The following is a 19785-nucleotide window of genomic DNA, read 5'->3' as shown; positions in this document are numbered from 1 at the left end:
ATATATGGTTAGTCTTATCAGGAAGCTAAATAAATATTAGTATTTTAAAAGGCTTGCAGAGCAGTTTTACTTCTTTTTTATTATTTCAGTTTAGATTTTTTACCCTCCCTTCGTTATAAGGTCCCAGGGCTTATCGTACTCCATACTTGTTATGTAAACTGTGCACCATACAGTACTGACTTTGGAGTGTTCTGCAGCCTAAAATACTTGCATAGCAACAATGGGGCAGCAAAATCCAGGGAGAGAACTGCTTTCAGGATTTTTGCACAGATTGCCTCTTCTCTCTGCTTTTATTGCCAGACTACAGGAACTGGATCTGACACTCTTCCCCACCTTCCTTCACCTTCTGAGCTAACCCCCATACATACATACATACAAACAATCAAAACCTTTTTTGTGCTCCTCTAATCAGGCAACCCCCAGATTTCTCACGTATTTGCCTGCAGGATTCCAGGTGAGCTGTTCTGAACATGCCTGCCTCTTGAAGTTACACAGCCACCTCCCCTTAATTCTTTGAGATTGAGATCATCTTTAATAAAAACAATTTAAAAAGGAAATTAAGAACTCAGGTGGAGGAAGATGTTTGCTAGAGGAGTTGGGGGCTCCTGTCCAATTTCTAGCAACAGGAGTTGGTAGTATCTGGCAGGGCCTCAGTTTATGACCTAAGAGAGCCAGCATTTTCGCTATCAGAGTTCAAAGCATCAAAGACTGGTATCAGGTCTTGAACTGTGTCTGGAGGCAAATGAGGAGCCAGGGTGATTGATGCATTATTGGTGCTATGTGCTCACTGGCAGGCTCCAGGTAGCACCTTTGTTGTTGCATTTTGAACCAATTGAAGCTTTAGAGTCCTTTTCAGAACATGTTGCAGTGGGCTGACCTGCATGTTTCCAATGATTGTGGCCAATGTACATTCACACAGTGAGCTGGCAGATGATGCTATTGGCTGTCTGGCTACCTCGGTTCCCCCAAGGTTCATATCTGCTTTGAGAGAGAGAAAGTGTGCACACTACTAACATAGACTGAACACCTAAACTTTAATCAGTTTTGGGAGGTGTAAGAAAAAAACTGCTCCCTTTCCCTTATGGGGTATTTAAGAGCTCGTATAGAGTCCTTATGTAGGTTTTCTATCGGTAGGAGAAAATAAGAGGCCAACCAGGGAATATTGAGAAGCAAAGCAGCTAGTAAGCGTGATCTTTATTAAACTGTTGCAACAGGGTCTCCTCCTCACCCCACACGGAGGGAGGGGAGGAACCCAGGACATTGGTTTGCTAGCTTTTATACTGTACTGTATAGACTTTTGTAATTGCCTACTATGCTGTAGCTCAAGACCACCCCCCCAAAAATCAAAATACATCACAGAAATAGGTGGTCCCCATCAGATACTTGAAAGTGTTGCTTCTATCCTGTCTGCCAGGATACCTGATAATGCCTTATCTGATTGCCTTTTCTGGGTAGCCTGGCTTTGAGGTGGTAAATACTTAGTTTCTGAATCTGCTATGCATATTGATAGTGTGCTCAGCTTAACAAATACTTGCCAGACTGTATTTACAGGGAAGTGTAAGCCCCTACAGTCCAAAGACAATTGGAAAGCTTTTCCCATTTCCTTCCTCCTTGCAGAGAAACATTTAAGGTCAATTTGGGAGAGTCAAAATGGCTTCAGGATTGTTCTCCTGTACTATTTCAGACACATGGTTTATATACTTATGTATGTGTTTGCCTTGTACCTTTATATACACACACACACACACACACATATATATATATACATACACATACATACATATGACCTTATAATTCCTATAACAGAGGGTAAACAGGTGAGATAAAAATAAATAACAGGACCAATGCTCTTTTAAAAAACAAAAGCTGTGAGTAGTAAAGTTATGACACCCTTTTCAAAGGCAAAAGTTAACATTGATAAAGTTTTCCTGATACTGTTACGATTATATGTAGGGACATCAATCTCGTCTGGGCCAACAATCATCTTGTTTACATAAGGAAGAAGTCAGGTCAATTCCCTGAGGATGTTACAGTCTAATTACAGCTGATCTAATCCTGCTATAGTTGACTATTCTTTGGATTGCAAACTTTGGACTTGCTCTTGGGGCCTGTTATGCCTCCCATATGAACAAGTTAGCAAACAGAGTGTCACTTGGCTTTAAGTAAAGTTTTATGAAATCACTTCGAGTAAGGCGGGGGGAAGCATGTGGCCTTTCAAATGTTCTACTATAGTTCCCACCATCCCATGGCCAGACTGCCTGGGGCTAATGGGAGTTGAAGTCCAGCAACATCTGCAGTTTCTCGAGTTCTCAGTCTCTGCCGTAAGGGAATCCAATGCAAACAAGTCTTTCCATGTCTGGTACTAGTGAACGAATAGAATTTTTGTAAAGAGTAGATTAAGCCTATTGTACTAATAATTATGTTAGTAGAGCTAGAGGCATGTTTGGCACTCTGATTCAGTAGTTTTGCCTGGTGATTTGAGGTGTGCTTTATCAGAAGCCTACCCCACAGGGTTGTTGTGGAGATGCTACCTTGAGCTTCTTGGAGAAAATTGTGGGATATAAATGCAATAAATAAATAAAATACTTATACTTAGAGCTGTGTCCCCAAGAGCTGAATCAAATAGTTTCAAATGTTTTAGTCCCTCTTTCATTAAGATCGTTTTTGTTATTGCGGGGAAAGGTGGTTCTTTGTGCTTTAAACCTGTATTAAAATCCCTAGGGATAACCAATATTTCAAAGGCTAATTTATTTATTTATTTATTCCCCCCCCACTTTTCATTGTTTCCTCATTTATTTATTTATTTTTCAGGATCATGCAAAATGGCAAATCCTGAACTTGATCCAGATATTTTCAATCACATCACGTTATATGGAGCTTATGTCAGACCGTGTTGTGAACTGGTAAGCTGTGCTTGATTTTCGTGCTGCCTCCTAATATTAGCTGTAGAGGGGGGAGAGAGAGAGAGAGAGAGGCATACAATCAGCTTAATTTTTTATTTCCCATATGTGCACATCTTTTGTTCGTATATCAGAAAAAGAAACACGTTTGGCACCACTGATGAAAGGTTTTTTTTATTAACGTATTTGTTCATTTTTAACATGGATGACCGTGGGTTAACATTGCAGCAAAGAGCTATTGGTAATGGTCTGTCAGGTGTCTTGTTCTGTCACCGTAGAAACAGGAGAGGATCATAGTCGGTACTAGGAAACAGTTAAAAAAATATATATGCTGTAGACTTGTGCTTTGGGGGTAGAAGGCCCCTTCTGAAGGCCAGTCACAAGGTAACATCACTCTCTATTAAATGCTTTGAGGTGCAACATTTCACCATGGTAAACTAGTTTCTGTTTCTGAAGTTCTCTCCTGTCCCCTGCTATACATTTCAAAGGGTATTTCATACACTAGCTCTGTGGCACTGTTCTGCCACAAACTGTTTTATGTTGGTCCATTGGAAGTCATCACCATGCTGCTGGATTAGAAGTTCTTTTCTGTCCTTCTGTAGCAAACAAAGTCCTTCTGTTTCAGAGGTGAAAACAACACTCAGCTAGTCTGTATAACATACAGCAGGCTTTTCGGAGCAAACATCCTCTTCTCAGTCTGCATTGAGAAACTGCTTGGTAGGAGCATGCTCTGCAGAAGAGATCAGGTTTGGTTCTTGATAACTTGTTGGTAATCCTTTGAGTTGCATTCAAAACCTGTTCCTGGATCAGGTGACTCACTATTGCTTACACATGAGCTGTTTTTAACTTTTGGTTCACATTATTTGTCTTCACTTTAACTGTCAATATCTATGTTGTTTTGTAGGTTCGTGCAAAATTTGAAAGCTGTTCTTCAGTGAAATATAGACCAGGTAAATAAACTAACAATGCAAGGTAGTAAGAAATTCTTTTTCCTATTTGGTTTGTCTGTCTATGGTTGTTTTAATGGTCCTGTATTTTGCTCTGTTGCAGAAGAATAGAATAAGATCTGATGTAGCAGTCAAGCAGTGGTGCAGATCTTCAGATTTGTAAGGCTTATTAGAGCTTAGTTTTATTTTTCCTTTCTTTTTGTTCCGTAGGTGAAATCTGTAAAATATGGTGTAGTAAACCAGTTTCTGAGCTGCACAAATATTGTGACATGATCAAAATATATACCTTTTGGCCATTTTTATTTGCGCCTGGATGTAAACACACAAAGAAATGTCTTGATTCCAGGTAAGCAGGCATTTTTCTTGTTCATTAAATGTTTACTTTGCACTCTTGTTTGAAAGCTGAAATATGGAAAACCTGTGTATGTTTTGCAGCATCAGGACAGAGAACGGTTCTAAAAGTAGAATGCTAACGTTCTTTTTTTTAATGCGTCATGGGGAAATAACAATAAATTAACAAGCACAATTTTTTCCTAGACCCTCACCTTACTCTCTACTTTTTATTACATCCTGTCTTATTAGGAGTACAGGAGAACTTGAATCTCTATCACAATTCTGTGACATTTTGGTTGGTTCCGTTAAAAGCATGACCCAAGTGAATTTTTGAATCTTTTCTTATGGACCAGCATGCCTATCTTTGCTTTGTAAATTATTCAGAGTAAACACTCAGTTGGACTTACAACTGAACAGACATGCCTGTTTGACTATTGATGTTTAAATGAATTATGAGAGTCTCAAAATATTGTTTTAATATGTGTACACCTTTATTTTGATATTTCTCATATAGTAGTAGAAAATGTCATTTAATGTGAATCTGTTTATATTTAAGTGATTGTGAAGTGGGTGAGCTCAATCTGGAGAGACTATATGAAATCGAGACATTAGAAGACGTAACTGATATAGCCAAAAAGTTTGCGGTAAGTCATTAAGAAGATTATTATTCTATATTTATTTATACCCCGCCTTTCCCCCTGACGGGGACTCAGGGCAGCTTACAGATAAGAATAAAAACCACTAAAAACATAGAAAAAAGATAATTAAAAACCAATTAAACATTGATAGAATTTAAACTATATACATATTGAAGCCATACAAGTAGTTATAATGAAATCAGCATGGCAGCAGCCCTTTCATTAAAAACAGTCAGTTTGCGAAAGCCTGCTAGAATAAGAAAGTCTTCATCTGCTGGCGGAAGGACAATAAGGAGGCAGCCAGTCTAGTTTCTCTAGGGAGGGAGGGAGGGCCAAAGTCTAGGAGCAATCCTAGCCATGCCTAATCAGAAATAAGGCCCATTGGATTCAGTGGGGCTTTCTTCCTGGTTAGTATAGGTAGGATTGTGTAGCCTTACTCTTGAATCTCAGCTGAAGTTAGAAAACCCCTTCAGATCACTGACATGGTGTTAAATGAGTGCAGGTTAGGGTTGTTGATAAGCCTTTGCTCTTCTTCTTCTCTCCATCCTCAGGATGTTCCACGTTTCATCAATGGCATATTGAAAATTGGAGCTGAAATAGACAATGTAAGTTTGTTTTCCACTCCCAGGTTCAAATACTAGAAGCCTTTTTGCTTTGGAAGAATCCCACACCACTTTTTTTTGAATAAACACAATGTTTACTAAGATTTATATCCTGCCTTTCATCCATCATGGAAGGCATTGGACCAGTGGTTCCCAGGTGATCTCCCATCCAGCCGCTGACCCTCCTAGACCTCCTTAGAGTTAGCAGATTTATAGGAGCTGCAAGCTTGTTGTGGATCATTCATGATCCGAAATGCAATGGGGTCAGAATGATCATGTGACTTGTGGATCATGGGGAGCGAACTAAAAACTGCTGTTTGTAAAACCCAATCAGAATGATCCAATGGATGTACTGGATAACAATCCAGCATAAGCAGCAGAGTTCATGCTGTCTGCAGAAATTAATTCTTTTCGTGGAGGCTAGAGTATAACTGTAGGCCGCTGGCTTGATTCTGAAGTCTTTATACTATTTAACCCCCTCATGCCTGGATGGCTATATTTGTATTTAATTTTAACTTGTCGTTTTTTAAAAGTACTTCAAATAATAGTATCTTATATATTTCTCCTTCATCTGAAATAGAGAATCTTCAATATTTATGATGCTCTTGACTGGATAAAATATGCTGATGACATCGGTATTTTACAGAAATTAGAAAAGCTTGGAAATTATTGTTGGCCTTTCCTAGAAGTTTTCTTTGCTGAATGTAAGTTATACACAATGTTACAATGAGTGGTGTATGGAAAAATGTCGTGTTCCTGTGCCTGCTTAATCTTAAACTTCGTTGTTCACAGTTGGGTGATACTTTGACTAAGATCAACCAAAAAGTCACAGAAATGGTGGCAAGCTTTTGAGTTTTGCGGAACTCTTCTACAGGTGAAGAGTAGAAGCAGGGAGCGGTGAGATGATTATAATTGGGGTTTTTAAAGGCTGTAGATTCAGTTCCAGGATAAAGCTTTCATGGAACATTATTCCTCGTGAAGAGCTCTGAGAAATTAAAGGTTTGCCATGTTTTTGTGTCTTTTTGGTTGCTCCCCCCAAAAATGTATGGCCCAAAGGTGTGTTTTTTTGTGGATCAACCTTTGTTCCATAATACTAGCTCTATAAAGGCAGCTTCTTTTGGTTTTGTTTCTTTAGTCCTAATTGAAAGTAATATTTACGGCGTTTGTGGTTGGTTTTTTTCTTTCTTTTGAGGAAACAGCTTATTCTTCACTGGTATGATGACTCATATCCTGTCTACTACTGAGCCTGTGTTCTTTTCATTTAGACCAAGCTGAAGTTAACATATCACTACCAGTTTTACTTCAAGATAGGAAGTCAAGGTCAGGAGGGATACCAAGTTAACTGGTTATTTCTGCAGTTGAAGACCAAAAAACAGCATCCTCCCAATATATACCAGTTGGCAACTTTGTGCTTGCCATGTGCCTTAAGGTTGTTTGCTGGTAAATTTATCGGCCTGGATCCAAAGTGCTCCGTGCATCAGTGAGACATTAATTCTCATGCATGGGGGGATCATAGATTTCTACCACCTCCCAGATACAGTGCCAGTTGCATGCCATGTTGCTTCTTGGAGTAGCTTCTTGGGTAGCAAGAGGGGCTGCATGATTCTTTAGATCCAGGCCACACTTAAGTGAACCTGTTCTTTGAAATACCATGGATGGGGAAGCTTTTTGGCTCCATAGGATCAACCTTGCAGGCCAAATTTGACAGATGGGTGGGGGCACCTGCCAGTCACACAGCATTATAACATTACAAGGTTGAGAAGTAGGTAGTCCTGCCTACATGTCAGAATCTCTGGTGCTGAGCATTGGTCTGGCAAAGCACTTCTTTCTCCCATCCCTTTCCTGCAATTTACAGGCATTGCTTCACATGTGAGAAATCCCCATCATGATCAATGTCTTCAGAAAATCAGGTTTCTTTCAGCGACTGGGGGGGGGGGCGGGAGGGGGGGAGAGGGACAAGACTTGCTTTATGCAGATCAGCTGTATGAGAGACTTCTCCCTCACCCAGTTAGCTGGCGTTTTCTTTTGTTTGTTTTCTTTGACTGTGTGTGCCTGTTCCCAACATTGAACAGGCGTGTACAGCCAAATTGAGCCGGATTTAACCCCTGCTCATCAACAGTCAAGGGGGTGTGTGTCAATCTTGCTAGCTTTGACTTTGAGCACCTGTTAGGAACAAGGTTCCCTTCTGGGAACAAGGATTCGACACAGAATTGAACCCCTCCTTCCCTCAAGGACATCAGCCCATAGACAGGTGGCATGATTTGGGAGAAATTGAGTTTGTTAGTAAAAAAAAAATCTCTTTCTGCAACTTTGAAATCTTTTTTGATTTGGAAAATAAAAATGGAAGATTGAACTACTCACTTGGATTACACTAGTGTACATATGTGTGATATTTATATAGTTCTCAAAGGAATAATTTTGGGCAGGGAAAAGTAACTCTGAAGTACATGTCAGTACTATAGTTGGTAGCAGTAAACATTGTACTGTGTTTCACTTTGTAGACAAGCATCTTATAAGCAAAATTATATTGGAGGACTACAACTTAATAGAAGCATTTGAATCTCAAAACTGTGATGGTTGTATGAAGGTAAGATTTAAACAAAATGTTATATTTAAAAAATTAGAGCTTACTTGTAAATGCCACACCTTTCATTTGGTCAGAGAAACCACCCTCTAGTATTATCTCAGTCTTGTCTAAATTGAGCTTCAGTTTATTGGCTCTCATCTGGTTTATTACGAAGGCCTGGCACCAGTCCAGAACATTCACCGCCACATCTGCTTGAGCTGTAAAGGAGAGGTAGAGTCGGGTGTCATCAGCATATGGATGAAAGCAAACTCCAGAACTCTTGGATGACCCCACTAAGTTTCATGAAGATGTTAAATAGCATGGGGATAAAATCAAACCATGAGGAACCCTGTAATGAAGGTTCCTACAGGCAGCGATCCAAGTTAAAGTGGAATCACTGCCAAACAGTATCCGCAACTCCCAGCTCTGACAGTCTCCCCGAAAGAATACCATGGTCATTTGTATTGAAATTCACTGAGAGGTCAAGGAGAATTAACAGGGACACACTCCCCTTGTCCCAACACAAGTCATTATACTACAAGGGTGACCAAGGCCATCACACTCATCCAAGAGGCCTGAAGGTGGTTCAAAACCACCCATTCAAGAACTTTACCCGAGAAAGGAACGTTTGCAACGTACCTATAGTTGTTCGAGTGTTCTGGATCCAGGGATTTATCAGAGAATGGTCTCACTGCTGAAATTGCTTGTTTGTATCGTGGCTTGTTAGCATCCAAACGCAGTCATTGTGTAACACAATCTTAAAAATAACTTAAAGATGTTTCATAGTTCAAGATGAATTTAGTACACTGTATATATATGCACCCATCTGCAATTGCTTTACAATTGAAGTTAATTTGAATTTGTCCTGTTTCATTACAGAAAAGTGATCTCATGAAAAATTGGGGAAATGAAGCATTTGCTAAAGAGCAATTTGATATTGCTGCCGCTTCCTATACAAAAGCTATAGAATTATGGTAAGGGATAAATTATATTAATGAACAAAGGTGTAGAAACGTGCATTTGAGATAATTACCTTTTTGGACAGAAGATGAAAGATATTTTCTATATGAAGAGAAGAGTAGTTCCCAAAGACAGCTGCACATATACAGAGTAGGGTGTATGGAATGCACTATGGGTATTGTAGTGTTTCTTTGCATTCTTAGTGCCCTTTTAATTAGATTTTACTTCACCTGAAATTGTCTATTTGCTTTCAGAGGGGTTTATTTTGTCCTTGGCTCTTGTCACCAAACAATTAGCATCTTTTAATGGATCATGTTGACCTGAGAGCAGAATCCCTTAAGTAGGATTTTAAAGGTCCAGTAAGGAATAGTGACTGTTTAACAAACCACATGATTTATTGCCTCAATCTGGATTAAGATTTGGTCTTTTGAGACAGAAGAAACAGTGCCCCCCTCTGTTTTTTCTTTTGTTAGCCATTCCTAATACACCATGGGTTTTGTCCAACAGTGTCCCTCAGCTGACGGTAAGGCTTCCTAGAGGAAAGAAGCAATTTTCAACCACTTCCTTCACTCCGCTAGCTCACGGTGCACCATTTAAATCTGCTCTGGGGGGCTTCCCAACTTTCTGGAGCAATTTAGAGAGTGTGAGGGGGCTGCAAGGGGGAGGGGAAATAATAAAAAAATGCCCTGCTGCTGGAAGCCTTACTGTCAGCTGAGTAGCACTGTTTGTGAGAACTTTGTAGTTTATAGCTTTTCAGTAGAGATACAAGATGGCAGAATTTTAAAAACCCTGTTATATTTGAACCACTTGAATAGCAATGCTTGGCAATGTATCTGGTAAGCAGCCCCACTAATACAAATCCGTATTACAGTACTGAAATTGAGTGCTGTTCCTATCAGTAGTACTTATTATTTGCAGCAATCACTACCTATGTTATCTGCAACAATTGTGACTTTTAGCTTCGGTTAGGCTGACACCGGGACTGCAGGTGTACCTGTTTCTGAATTCACCCTTCATGGGGAGACTGCTATAAACTATTCTCAATGAGTTTGTTATGCAGACCACAGCTTTTCAAACCTTGCGTATTAACTGCTACCAAAAATCCAAACTAAGGCAGAAAAGTCATATTGGATAATTGCATATAAATACATGTATGGCTCAACTTTCAGGAGACTATTTTGGTTCAGAGTAAATAAACTGAATGCAATCTAACCTTTTTTAAAGGCCTGAAAATCACATTCTTTATGGCAACCGGGCTCTCTGTTTTATCCGAACAGGACAATATAAGTAAGTATATTTTTTTTCATGGGATTCAATGACTACATTTGAATGGAACCCTAAACTGGTTTAGTGTTACATAAGTGACTCTAGCCTTCTCTCCTGGGCTCGCATGCTCCCCTCTTCCTCTGCATGACGTGTGATCGGAAAGAAAAGTTTGGAAGCTCTTGTTCTTATTCAGCTGTGGGTAATGATAACTGTGGTTAGTTTAAAACAAGTCTACTTCAAATCATGGTTTACGAAGCTGGCTTATTAAACTAACCACAGTTAATCACAGTTCTTGGTTTGGATGAAATGGCAAAAGTTTGCTTAAAAGGCAAGTGGAATTCTATGCCTTCAAACCCCTTGGTCAGAAGGGACTGGGAATAGAGGAGTATGAAAGCTTGAGAGGGTTTGCAGTTGAGTGTTCAAACACTGCCAAAGTATATTTATCTAAACAATATAAATCTAATGCTCCATTTTTTAAAAGCTGTGTTGCTTTAAGAGACTAAACGGCTATGAAACATTTTATCTCCACATTTATAAAGTTAAATTTTCAGCTGCGAAATTTAGTATTATTTTACCTTAGAGAGGATTTATTTCAGTTTGTCATAGTTTCTCATCCTCTTCCACACCCACTTGCTCAATGGCATGAGCAAGAGCGAAAAAGCAATTAATTTTTGGTTTGATTGGAAGGAAGGAATTGAGGAGGAGGGCATTAAATTGGAAATGTTTTCAGCTAATCTCAGTTTTTAGAGCTTTTGGGTTTGGTTTTGATCTCGTTTGGGACTTTGAATCTTGGGGAAGCTGGTGAGCATTGCATTTAATGCATGTTAATGTTAAATAAAAAAAGTGATCTCTTAAAGACAGAAATACACAGTGGTCAGAGACCACCAAAGCACAAATGAACCAAAGAATTGTAGGGAGCCCAAGGGTCATCTAGTCCAACCCTCTGCAATGCAGGAATCCTAACAAAAGCATTAATCAAAGATGGACATCCAACCAATGCTTGAAAACATCCAGTGAAGGAGAGTCAATAATAATAATAATAATAATTAATAATATAGTAAGTAAGTATTTTTTTTATTTATACTCCACCCTCCCTGGCCAAGACCGGGCTCAGGGAGGCTAACATCAAATATCAAATACATTAAAACACAATCAAACAATTGATTAAAATACAGCTTAAAAATTAGAATCAGGATAAAATTAGATGATTGCCCACGAATTACAAGCATAGGGGTCAGGAACCTCAAGTATTCATCAGGGCCAGCTATCCATGTTGGTCCCACATGAGGTGATAAAAGGGCCAAAGAGATAACCTACAGGGTCCCATAGAGGGGGGTCAAACTGGGCCCAGACCAAAGACCAGGCGGAAGAACTCCGTCTTGCAGGCCCTGCGGTAAGATGTTAAGTCCTGCAGGGCCTTGGTCTCCTGCGACAGAGTTGGGGCCAAAGCTGAAAATAATATAATAAATATATTATTTATACCCTGCCCATCTGGCTGTGTTTCCCCAGCCACTCTGGGCGGCTTCCAACAAAAGACTAGAAATACTAGAAGGGAGACTGCTCCACTGTCAAACAGCTCTTAGCGTCTGAAAGCTCTTCCTGATGTTTAGTCCATAGAACTAGTTTAGTGAAGTACTTTAAAACTGCAGATAGTTTCAAAAAAAGTAGTTTATTGGATAGTAAGGAGATCAGGTGCTCAGAGCAAAAACAAATATGATAAATTCCACCAGGTATGACCCAAGCCACCTCTTTGGATCCCAACCTGTCCTGTAATTTCTGTATTGCTTTACTGTATCTTGGAGGTGAATATTACTCCTTCTCCTTGAGGAGTAAAGATTTTTATTTGGGGGGGGGGTAAATTAGCATAGACTCCAACTTTACAGAGTGGACAGTCTGCCCGGCTTAGTGTTTTGGTTCAGACTAGACTTGTAGGAATGCTGGATGGTATATTGGACCTTACAGAGATGTCCTTTTCTGTTGACGAAGCCTGTTAGCATTGAACTGTTGCCATGTTGGTTTGGGTCAATATCTTTCTTCGTATCCTCTGAGAGTACTCGGAAGGAAAACCTGGCAGGAACAAGCATTCAAACAGAAGGAAAGACTATTGACTGTCTTACTCAGTAGTCAGTAGCATTCAGGGAGGTAAATGTGAAGGGCTTTGGTTCTGCAAGGCTAGGTCTGTGAAGACAAAAATCCCCCCTCCCCCTGGTGAAGTCAGAATTTGAACGTGGCTTCCCCCAGGAGGAGATGTGAGTTGAAGAATCCTCTGTCTGCTCTCCAAAATGGGAATTCATGGTGAGTGAAATTTCTTCTCTTTTAAAGGCAGAACTTTCTCAGGTTTTTGGATTTAGTCTTGCAGTTCGAAAAGCTTAAAAATGTACTGTATTTGAATGAGAACATTTTCCTCATTCATTAGTATCTTAACTTCTTACTGTTTTCAGAAAAGCCCTGTGTGATGGGAAGAGAGCCATAATTTTGAAGCCCAACTGGCCAAAGGTTAGCTGCATTTCTTTCACAGATCTGTCTTTGCTGGAACTCAAGTCAGAAAACATTGAACATTAACCATTATATAAACAGGAAGCTTCCCTTTTTGAGTTAATTTGACTAGTTATAAATCACTGGGGGATAGATACACTGTATGCAATAGTTTTATTTATTTAAAAGCATTTCTAAACTGGTTAATATAGAAAAGATCTCTAAATGTAATATATTTGTGAGTAGGTAGGAATTACGTCCTTGGCAGCTTTTTAATGGAAAGGACCCATACCAGTTATTTTTAGGGCATGGTCTCTTTGGGCTCCTTTACCCAATTTTAACAAGTACGTATTAGATTCACCTTCTGCAACTAATGTTCTAAGAATGATCTAATGTTGATCTAATGTAGATGCATGTTGATTCTGGCTTTCTACCATGTGCCAGCATAGGATTGGATCCAGAGATCCTGTCGCCAGAGTTTTGCTCACAGAAGAGGCAGTCCCAGTGACCACTTAGGGAGAGTGGGGAAATTTGATTTTTGCCCATTTCCCATGCATTCCCCAGAAATGTGCTCCCTGGGGTTTGGTGAACCTGCCACTTAATGAGAGGTGGTACAGATCGTAGTGTGATACACTGTTGGTTCTTCAGGGGTTTAAAAGTTTGAACAGGAGGGAGAGGTGGAGCTCAGTAAAGGAGGGGCTACCAACACTTAAGTTTCTACTAGATGAAAATCCCTCCTATTATTTATTATTTATACCCCACCCATCTGGCTGGGTTTCCGCAGCCACTCTGGGCGGCTCCCAACAGAATATTAAAATACAGTAATCCATCAAACATTAAAAGCTTCCCTAAACAGGGCTGCCTTCAGATGGCTTCTAAAAGTCTGGTAGTTGTTGTTCTCTTTGACATCTGATGGGAGGGCGTTCCACAGGGCGGGCGCCACCACTGAGAAGGCCCTCTGCCTGGTTCCGCAGGTAACCTGGCTTCTCGCAGGGAGGGAACCGCCAGAAGGCCCTTGGCGCTGGACCTCAGTGTCCAGGCAGAACGATGCGGGTGGAGCCGCACCTTCAGTTATACAGGACCGAGGCTGTTTAGGGCTTTAAAGGTCAGCACCAACACTTTGAATTGTGCTTGGAAGCATACTGGGAGCCAATGTAGGGTTGGGCTTTTAGACTCATATGATGAAAATAGGAGTGAAAATGTTTTTATTTGGCAAAACTTGCTCTATTTAGGGGGGTGGTAAGTACTTTGTTCTTTTTTTTTGTAGGGACACTATCGATTCTGTGATTCACTCTATCTCTTGGGGGAGCACAAAAAAGCATTAGAAGCAAATGAGAAAGGCCAAGAGCTGTGCAGAAATAATCCTGAAGGAATTAAGGATCTTATACAGCAACATGAGAAATTTAAAAAGCAAATTGATGAAATGAGAGGTAACTTTTCCTTTTTAAGATTGTCTTTAAATATAGTAAAATACTTTGTATAATAACTTTTATTTAGTGAATCAACTTTTTTATCATTTATTTAGGTGTGAAACAAAATAAACACAGAATAAAGAAGGCAGTAGTTCAGAAAAAGTAAGTTTAATTCTATTTTACTTTATATGTGAAAGTAAATACAAGAAAATGTAACAACGGGCTAAATTAATATTTTACCAGTACAGCTTTGGCACCACTAGGAGTTTTTGACAAATTCATGAGGTATAGAAACACTACTTCCTATTAGTAAGAATGCTTCATTAGCACTTAATTTCTGTAAGTGTCAGGCTCTCAAATATTATCCCTCTTTTAAATTTAAGATGAATTAAACAACAACAACAACACTGCATTATGGTTCAATTTAAACAAACACTAAGAAGCTTTAAAACGGTTGGTTGCACATAAATATTCCTTAGAAGGGCATCTCTTTACTTCTTTCCACACATATGGATTGCATGGGCAAAAAGATTTTTAAAGCAATTGAAAGTGTTAATCCACATGAAGTCATGCTCTTAATTTACATGGGTGTTCAAAGAGGGAAATAACCCATTGATTCCCCCCCCCCCCCAGTTTTTATTTCTTTAGTTAAAATATCCTTCAGCACTTTCAGAGTGGCTTTCAGAAATAAGGTAAAAATACAGTAAAATATAATAAAGAACAATATAAAGGGTCTTGTGGAAGACTAACAAATTCATTCTGGCAGAAGCTTTATGCTCAGATGTGTTGAAGTGTTATCTGGAGTTGTGGATGCATATATGCATGGCTATAGAGAGGGAGGAATTGTAAAGAGTGAGGTCAGAAGGCAATGGAATGCAGAAAAGTACAGACAGTGATAATTACCTTGTTTGTTGCCCTGGTGTCTTCTCTGCTTAGGGACACAGGTGGCACTGTGGTCTAAACTACTGAGCCTCTTGGACTTGCCGATCAGAAGGTTGGCAGTTCGAATCCCCATGACGGAGTGAGCTCCCATTGCTCTGTCCCAGCTGCTGCCAACCTAGCAGTTCAAAAGCACACCAGTGCAAGTAGATAAATAGGTACCACTGTGCCACAAAGGTAAGTAGCATTTCCGTGTGCTCTGGCACTCGTCACAGTGTCCCGTTGTGCTAGAAGCGGTTTAGTCATGCTGGCCACATGAGCCAGAAAGCTGTCTGTGGACAAACACTGGCTCCCTTGGCCTGAAAGCGCTGCAACCCCATAGTCACCTTTGAATGGACTTAACTGTACAGGGGTCCTGTATCTTTTTTTACATTCTCTGCTTCCAATGTTGGGGCAGTGTCAGTTGTTCTGAAAGCTGCCTTCAGAACTGTCCTTCACTCCCTAGAAAAGGAAAACAGCCCTGTGTGCTTCTCTTAAGAGCCCAGCTGCTCTCTTCCTGCTGTAAAGAAGGGATCCTGAACGAAAAAGGTTGCACTTGTAGATACAGTTATTCTTATTGTAAATGTTGCAGAAAACAACTCTTCACATCTTATGATAGGGTGTTGCTTTATTTTATTACCAAAGAATGATGGCGAAAGAATGTTTCCGGATCCTAAAACAATTCATAATCTTCTGGGACCCCCCCTCCCCCACAAGCAATGTGTGTTTTATTTTGAATTATTGGTTTAGTTCTACAGAATCTCCTTCAGTCAGTGCCCAGGAATCAAAGAAATCTGACAATGAAAAGAAAACGCAGCCTGACAACAATCTTGGTAAACAGAAGCATACAAAGGTAAGTTGTTTTCGTTTGTTTGTTTTTAAGTGCAAATGCTACTGAGAGCTGCTGTCTGGAAGACAGTGCTGTCAGGAATTTCCTTAAACATGAATATATTTTTCAGGGTTCTTAGGTTCCTGCTCCTTATCCTGCCAACCCTGACTGCTGTCGCTTTAACTTTTTGCTGGCAGTGATATAGCCTGGCTTTGTATTAATTTGTCTCACTTTAAAGTTATTTGAACTTGGCAAGCAACTAGCTACTTGGCCTGTTATAAGAAGATCTGTGAATGTGACTGAAAAAAGCAACAAACCTTTTAAACATAGCACTTTTAAAATCATGAAAATAGTTCTATTGAACAAAGCCAGTCTTGCTTCCAAATAAATATGCATAGGATCAGCTTTAACTAGGAATTTTTTAGAAGCAAGAGTGGTTGCTACTGGGCGAAAATAGTATTTCTCTATGAGATAGAAAGCAAGTGTCTGTGCTGCTTCGTTGGCAGCCATATATATTCTTAATCCGGGAATCTGAAACATTTCAAAGCTCGAATAGCTGGAGAGCATAATGTAATAGCACAGGCTCATCCATAGTGGTTGAATGTGAAGCAATACATAGGGCGATACCTCCTGGATTCTAGCACCAGTTAGAAGGTCACAACAGCAAATATAATACAGATTCAGTTTTTGTTATTTATTTGAGATGATGTTGGATATTAGAGAGTTTGCAATTTTGTCCAAATGCAGTAAATAATGTTTCCTGCTAGCCAGTAACAGAAATCCTTCCCTTCGCTTGCAGGAGAAGGGGAGGAGGGCTTAGGCAAGCTTCAGGCTTCCTTTTAATACCTGCTTAATCTAAATGCCACACTTTGTTTTCCTCCTACAATTAAATGTAGTCATTGTTTGAAGGGGAGTTTTGTGTCTTGCTCTTCAAGAGTAATTTTCTACCCACATGTAATAGTTCTAGGGGTTGCTTGTGCGTGAGTTGCCGCCACTCCTGGCTAGGTTACCTGGTTGAACCCTTTCTGTCTGGACAGCCTTTCACTTCGTGGCTGTCTCAGTCGCTGGCAGAATCCATCAGTGGGTGTTTCTTGAACTTCTTCCAGCAAAGAAGTTCTTTGATGTCAGGTCTCCTCCTACTCTCCTTGCGCGGAAGTCTTCTGCGCAGGGAGGGTGTGGGCAGCGGAGTACCCGTGCTCTCCCCGCTGGTCTCCAGTGAAGAGTCTTGGAGCCTCCTCTCCGATTCCCCCATCTGCCCCTCTTCTCCACTGGTGTTAAGCTGATTTCCTTCCCCAGCAGATGGGCTGCCTCTCTCCCTACTGGGACCCTCTCCGGCATCCCTCTGGAGCCTTCCCTCCGCCTCTAGCTCCGATGGCAGTTCCCTGACACCACATTTCTAGTTAAGATTTCCTGTTATTCTTAATAATTTTGTCCTGGCTTAGCAAAGTCATAAACGGTTTAATGTTGCATTTTAACGTTGTTCAACTCGGCCTTGGGACCTTATGGTAAAGGGTGAGTAGGGAATAATAACAGAAACAACAACCTGCTTTTTTTGTATCTTTTTCCTTATCTGTCTTGCGGTCCTTTTTGTTTCTGTTAAGTAACCTTTCCCATTATTAAGTTTTTTTGGCTATCTTTCAGCAGCTTCCAAGGTGGCTCATGGTATAATAAAACAAATTTAAAATCAGGCTTAATTCCCGTCCCCAGTGAAAATAGCAGTAAGACAAAAATAAAAGCAACAAGGTACCAGGTAAAGGCAGCAATAAGAACAGCAAGGCAGTAGTAAAAACATCTGAAAATAAAATATATAAAAATCCTGGGAGAATAGAAATGTCTTCATCTGGTGCTGAAAGTCCAACAGAATTAGCTCTGGCTGAGCATCTTTGGAGAAGGTTCATGTAGGGCATGGGTAGGCAAACTAAGGCCCGGGGGCCGGATCTGGCCCATTGGCCTTCTCAGTCCAGCCCACTGACGGTCCGGGAATCAGTGTGTTTTTACATGAGTAGAATGTGTCCTTTTATTTAAAATGCATCTCTGGGTTATTTGTAGGGCATAGGAATTCGTTCATCCCCCCCCCCCCCAATATAGTCTGGCCCCCCACAAGGTCTAAGGGACAGTGGACCGGCTCCCTGCTGAAAAAGTTTGCTGACTCCTGACGTACGGCTTTTGGTCTTGGTGATTCATAAACTGCCAGTGCATCTTATCTAGTTGATAACATATTACCTAGCTGTAATTCTGTGGATGGGACTCATGAATTTACTTAGTCCCTTGACATCAAGAGGATAGGGTTGCAGGCCCTTCACGTTACTTTGAGAGTGCTTAACCTGTCCGTCCTCTTTACCTGCCATTGTGCAAATAAGTAGTAGAGTGATGACTGCTGTTCTAGATGAGAAACGGTTGGCTCAGCACAGTTAGCTGAACCTGTGACAATGCATACAAAAGAAGTTAAGGGTGGACCTGGGAGGAGAAAGTGAGTCATTTAGCCGTTTAGAGAAACGAAAGAGAAGGCTGTAGACTTCAAGATTGGCAAAGTGCGTATGCAGAGTTAAATTACAGCGGTGCTCCTTTTCAATGGGAGGAAATGTTGGCAAAAGCAAGAAAAAACAGGTATTAAACAATTACGCTGGGTTTTTATTTGGCAGCCTTTAGATGCTAACTGGGTTTTGGGCAAGTAATAACTCAAAAACTTACTTCCCGTTCAATTTGAGAGGCTTCTTCTTTAAGAACAGTAGACATATGGCTGCTTCCTGCCAATCAGCAGCAGCGAAGCTTGGTTCCGCATAAACTGCAGCTGGAACTGATAATATCTGAGCCCCTCAGCTCTCTGTTTGGGGCAAGAGTTGGGGCAGGTTCTGTTTTGTTCACCAAGAACATCTTAAGAGTAGTGGAGCTGCAGCTAGTCACCTTCCTGCCAGCTGCTGAAAAAAAGGAGCATATAAGCCATTTATATAGTGCTTTTAGATGTTCAGAGCACTCCATGTACATTATTTTGTAATTATTACAACTTTGTTATAGAGGTTGTTATTTATTATCCCTGTTACTCAGATGGAGATGGTGGGTGGGGTGAGGGAGAATGGATTGCCTGAGATCCCACAGGTGAGAGTCAAGTGGGGCATTGCATTTTAGCTCTTTCTCTTGTTTACTATGCTACAGCAGCTCTTGTATTAAGGTTTTTATGAACCAGGCAGGTGCAGCTGCACAGAAAGAACCTTCTTAATCTCAGTCGGGTCAAGAAAGGAGGAATGGATGGATTCATTCTGTTGTGAATTTTGATAAAAGCGATCACATTCTGCATTTGAAATGCAGTTTCTTTTGCTAGTACCTGGAGTGGGCATGGAACAGGATGAACTGGCCCTAATCTCAATTGATTGGCATACAGCAGATAATAATAATAATAATAATAATAATAATAATAATAATAATGTATTATTTATACCCCGCCCATCTGGCTGGGTTTCCTCAGCCACTCTGGGCGGCTTCCAAATGAATATTAAAAACAGTACAGAATCAGACATTAAAAACTTCCCTAAAGAGGGCTGCCTTCAGTTTTCTTTTAAAAGTAAAATAGTTGTTTATTGCCTTGACATCTGCTGGGAGGGCGTTCCACAGGGCAGGCGCCACTACTGAGAAGGCCCTCTGTCTGGTTCCCTGTAATCTTACTTCTCGCAATGAGGGAACCGCCAGAAGGCCCTCGGCGCTGGATCTCAGTTTCCGGGCTGAATGATGGGGGTGGAGATGCTCCTTCAGGTATACAGGACCGAGGCCGTTTAGGGCTTTAAAGGTGATGATACTGTAACTGGGAAGGTCATTGATTCCAATCTCTCTGCTCTGCTTAACCCAAGATTCTTAGCGTACAGTCGTACCTTGGATCCCGAACACCTTGCGAGTCAAACGTTTTGGCTCCCAAACGCCGCAAACCCGGAAGTGAGTGTTCTGGTT

The 19785-nt window shown here is 40.6% G+C and overlaps 1 protein-coding gene across 2 annotated transcripts in view; it reads left to right on the top strand.

The window, feature by feature from the left end:
- Positions 1-19785, top strand: part of TTC3 (tetratricopeptide repeat domain 3) — a gene marked incomplete at its 5' end in the record, with an annotated part of 59252 nt that overhangs the window by 3056 nt on the left and 36411 nt on the right. For both annotated transcript variants that reach the window (XM_083734744.1, XM_083734743.1), the window contains 13 exons: positions 2812-2903; positions 3805-3850; positions 4058-4193; positions 4737-4824; positions 5370-5423; positions 6001-6124; positions 7922-8007; positions 8866-8960; positions 10171-10233; positions 12654-12708; positions 13955-14117; positions 14213-14261; positions 15768-15870. In XM_083734744.1, the coding sequence (XP_083590870.1) occupies positions 2812-2903; positions 3805-3850; positions 4058-4193; positions 4737-4824; positions 5370-5423; positions 6001-6124; positions 7922-8007; positions 8866-8960; positions 10171-10233; positions 12654-12708; positions 13955-14117; positions 14213-14261; positions 15768-15870 (1154 nt within the window). The remainder of the gene's footprint in view (positions 1-2811; positions 2904-3804; positions 3851-4057; positions 4194-4736; positions 4825-5369; positions 5424-6000; positions 6125-7921; positions 8008-8865; positions 8961-10170; positions 10234-12653; positions 12709-13954; positions 14118-14212; positions 14262-15767; positions 15871-19785) is intronic.

Source organism: Podarcis gaigeae (assembly GCF_964106915.1).
Source record: "Podarcis gaigeae genome assembly, chromosome: 4".
Taxonomy (NCBI): domain Eukaryota; kingdom Metazoa; phylum Chordata; class Lepidosauria; order Squamata; family Lacertidae; genus Podarcis; species Podarcis gaigeae.
Note: the sequence above shows the minus strand (reverse complement) of the source record. Positions and strands in the feature narration are given on the sequence as shown.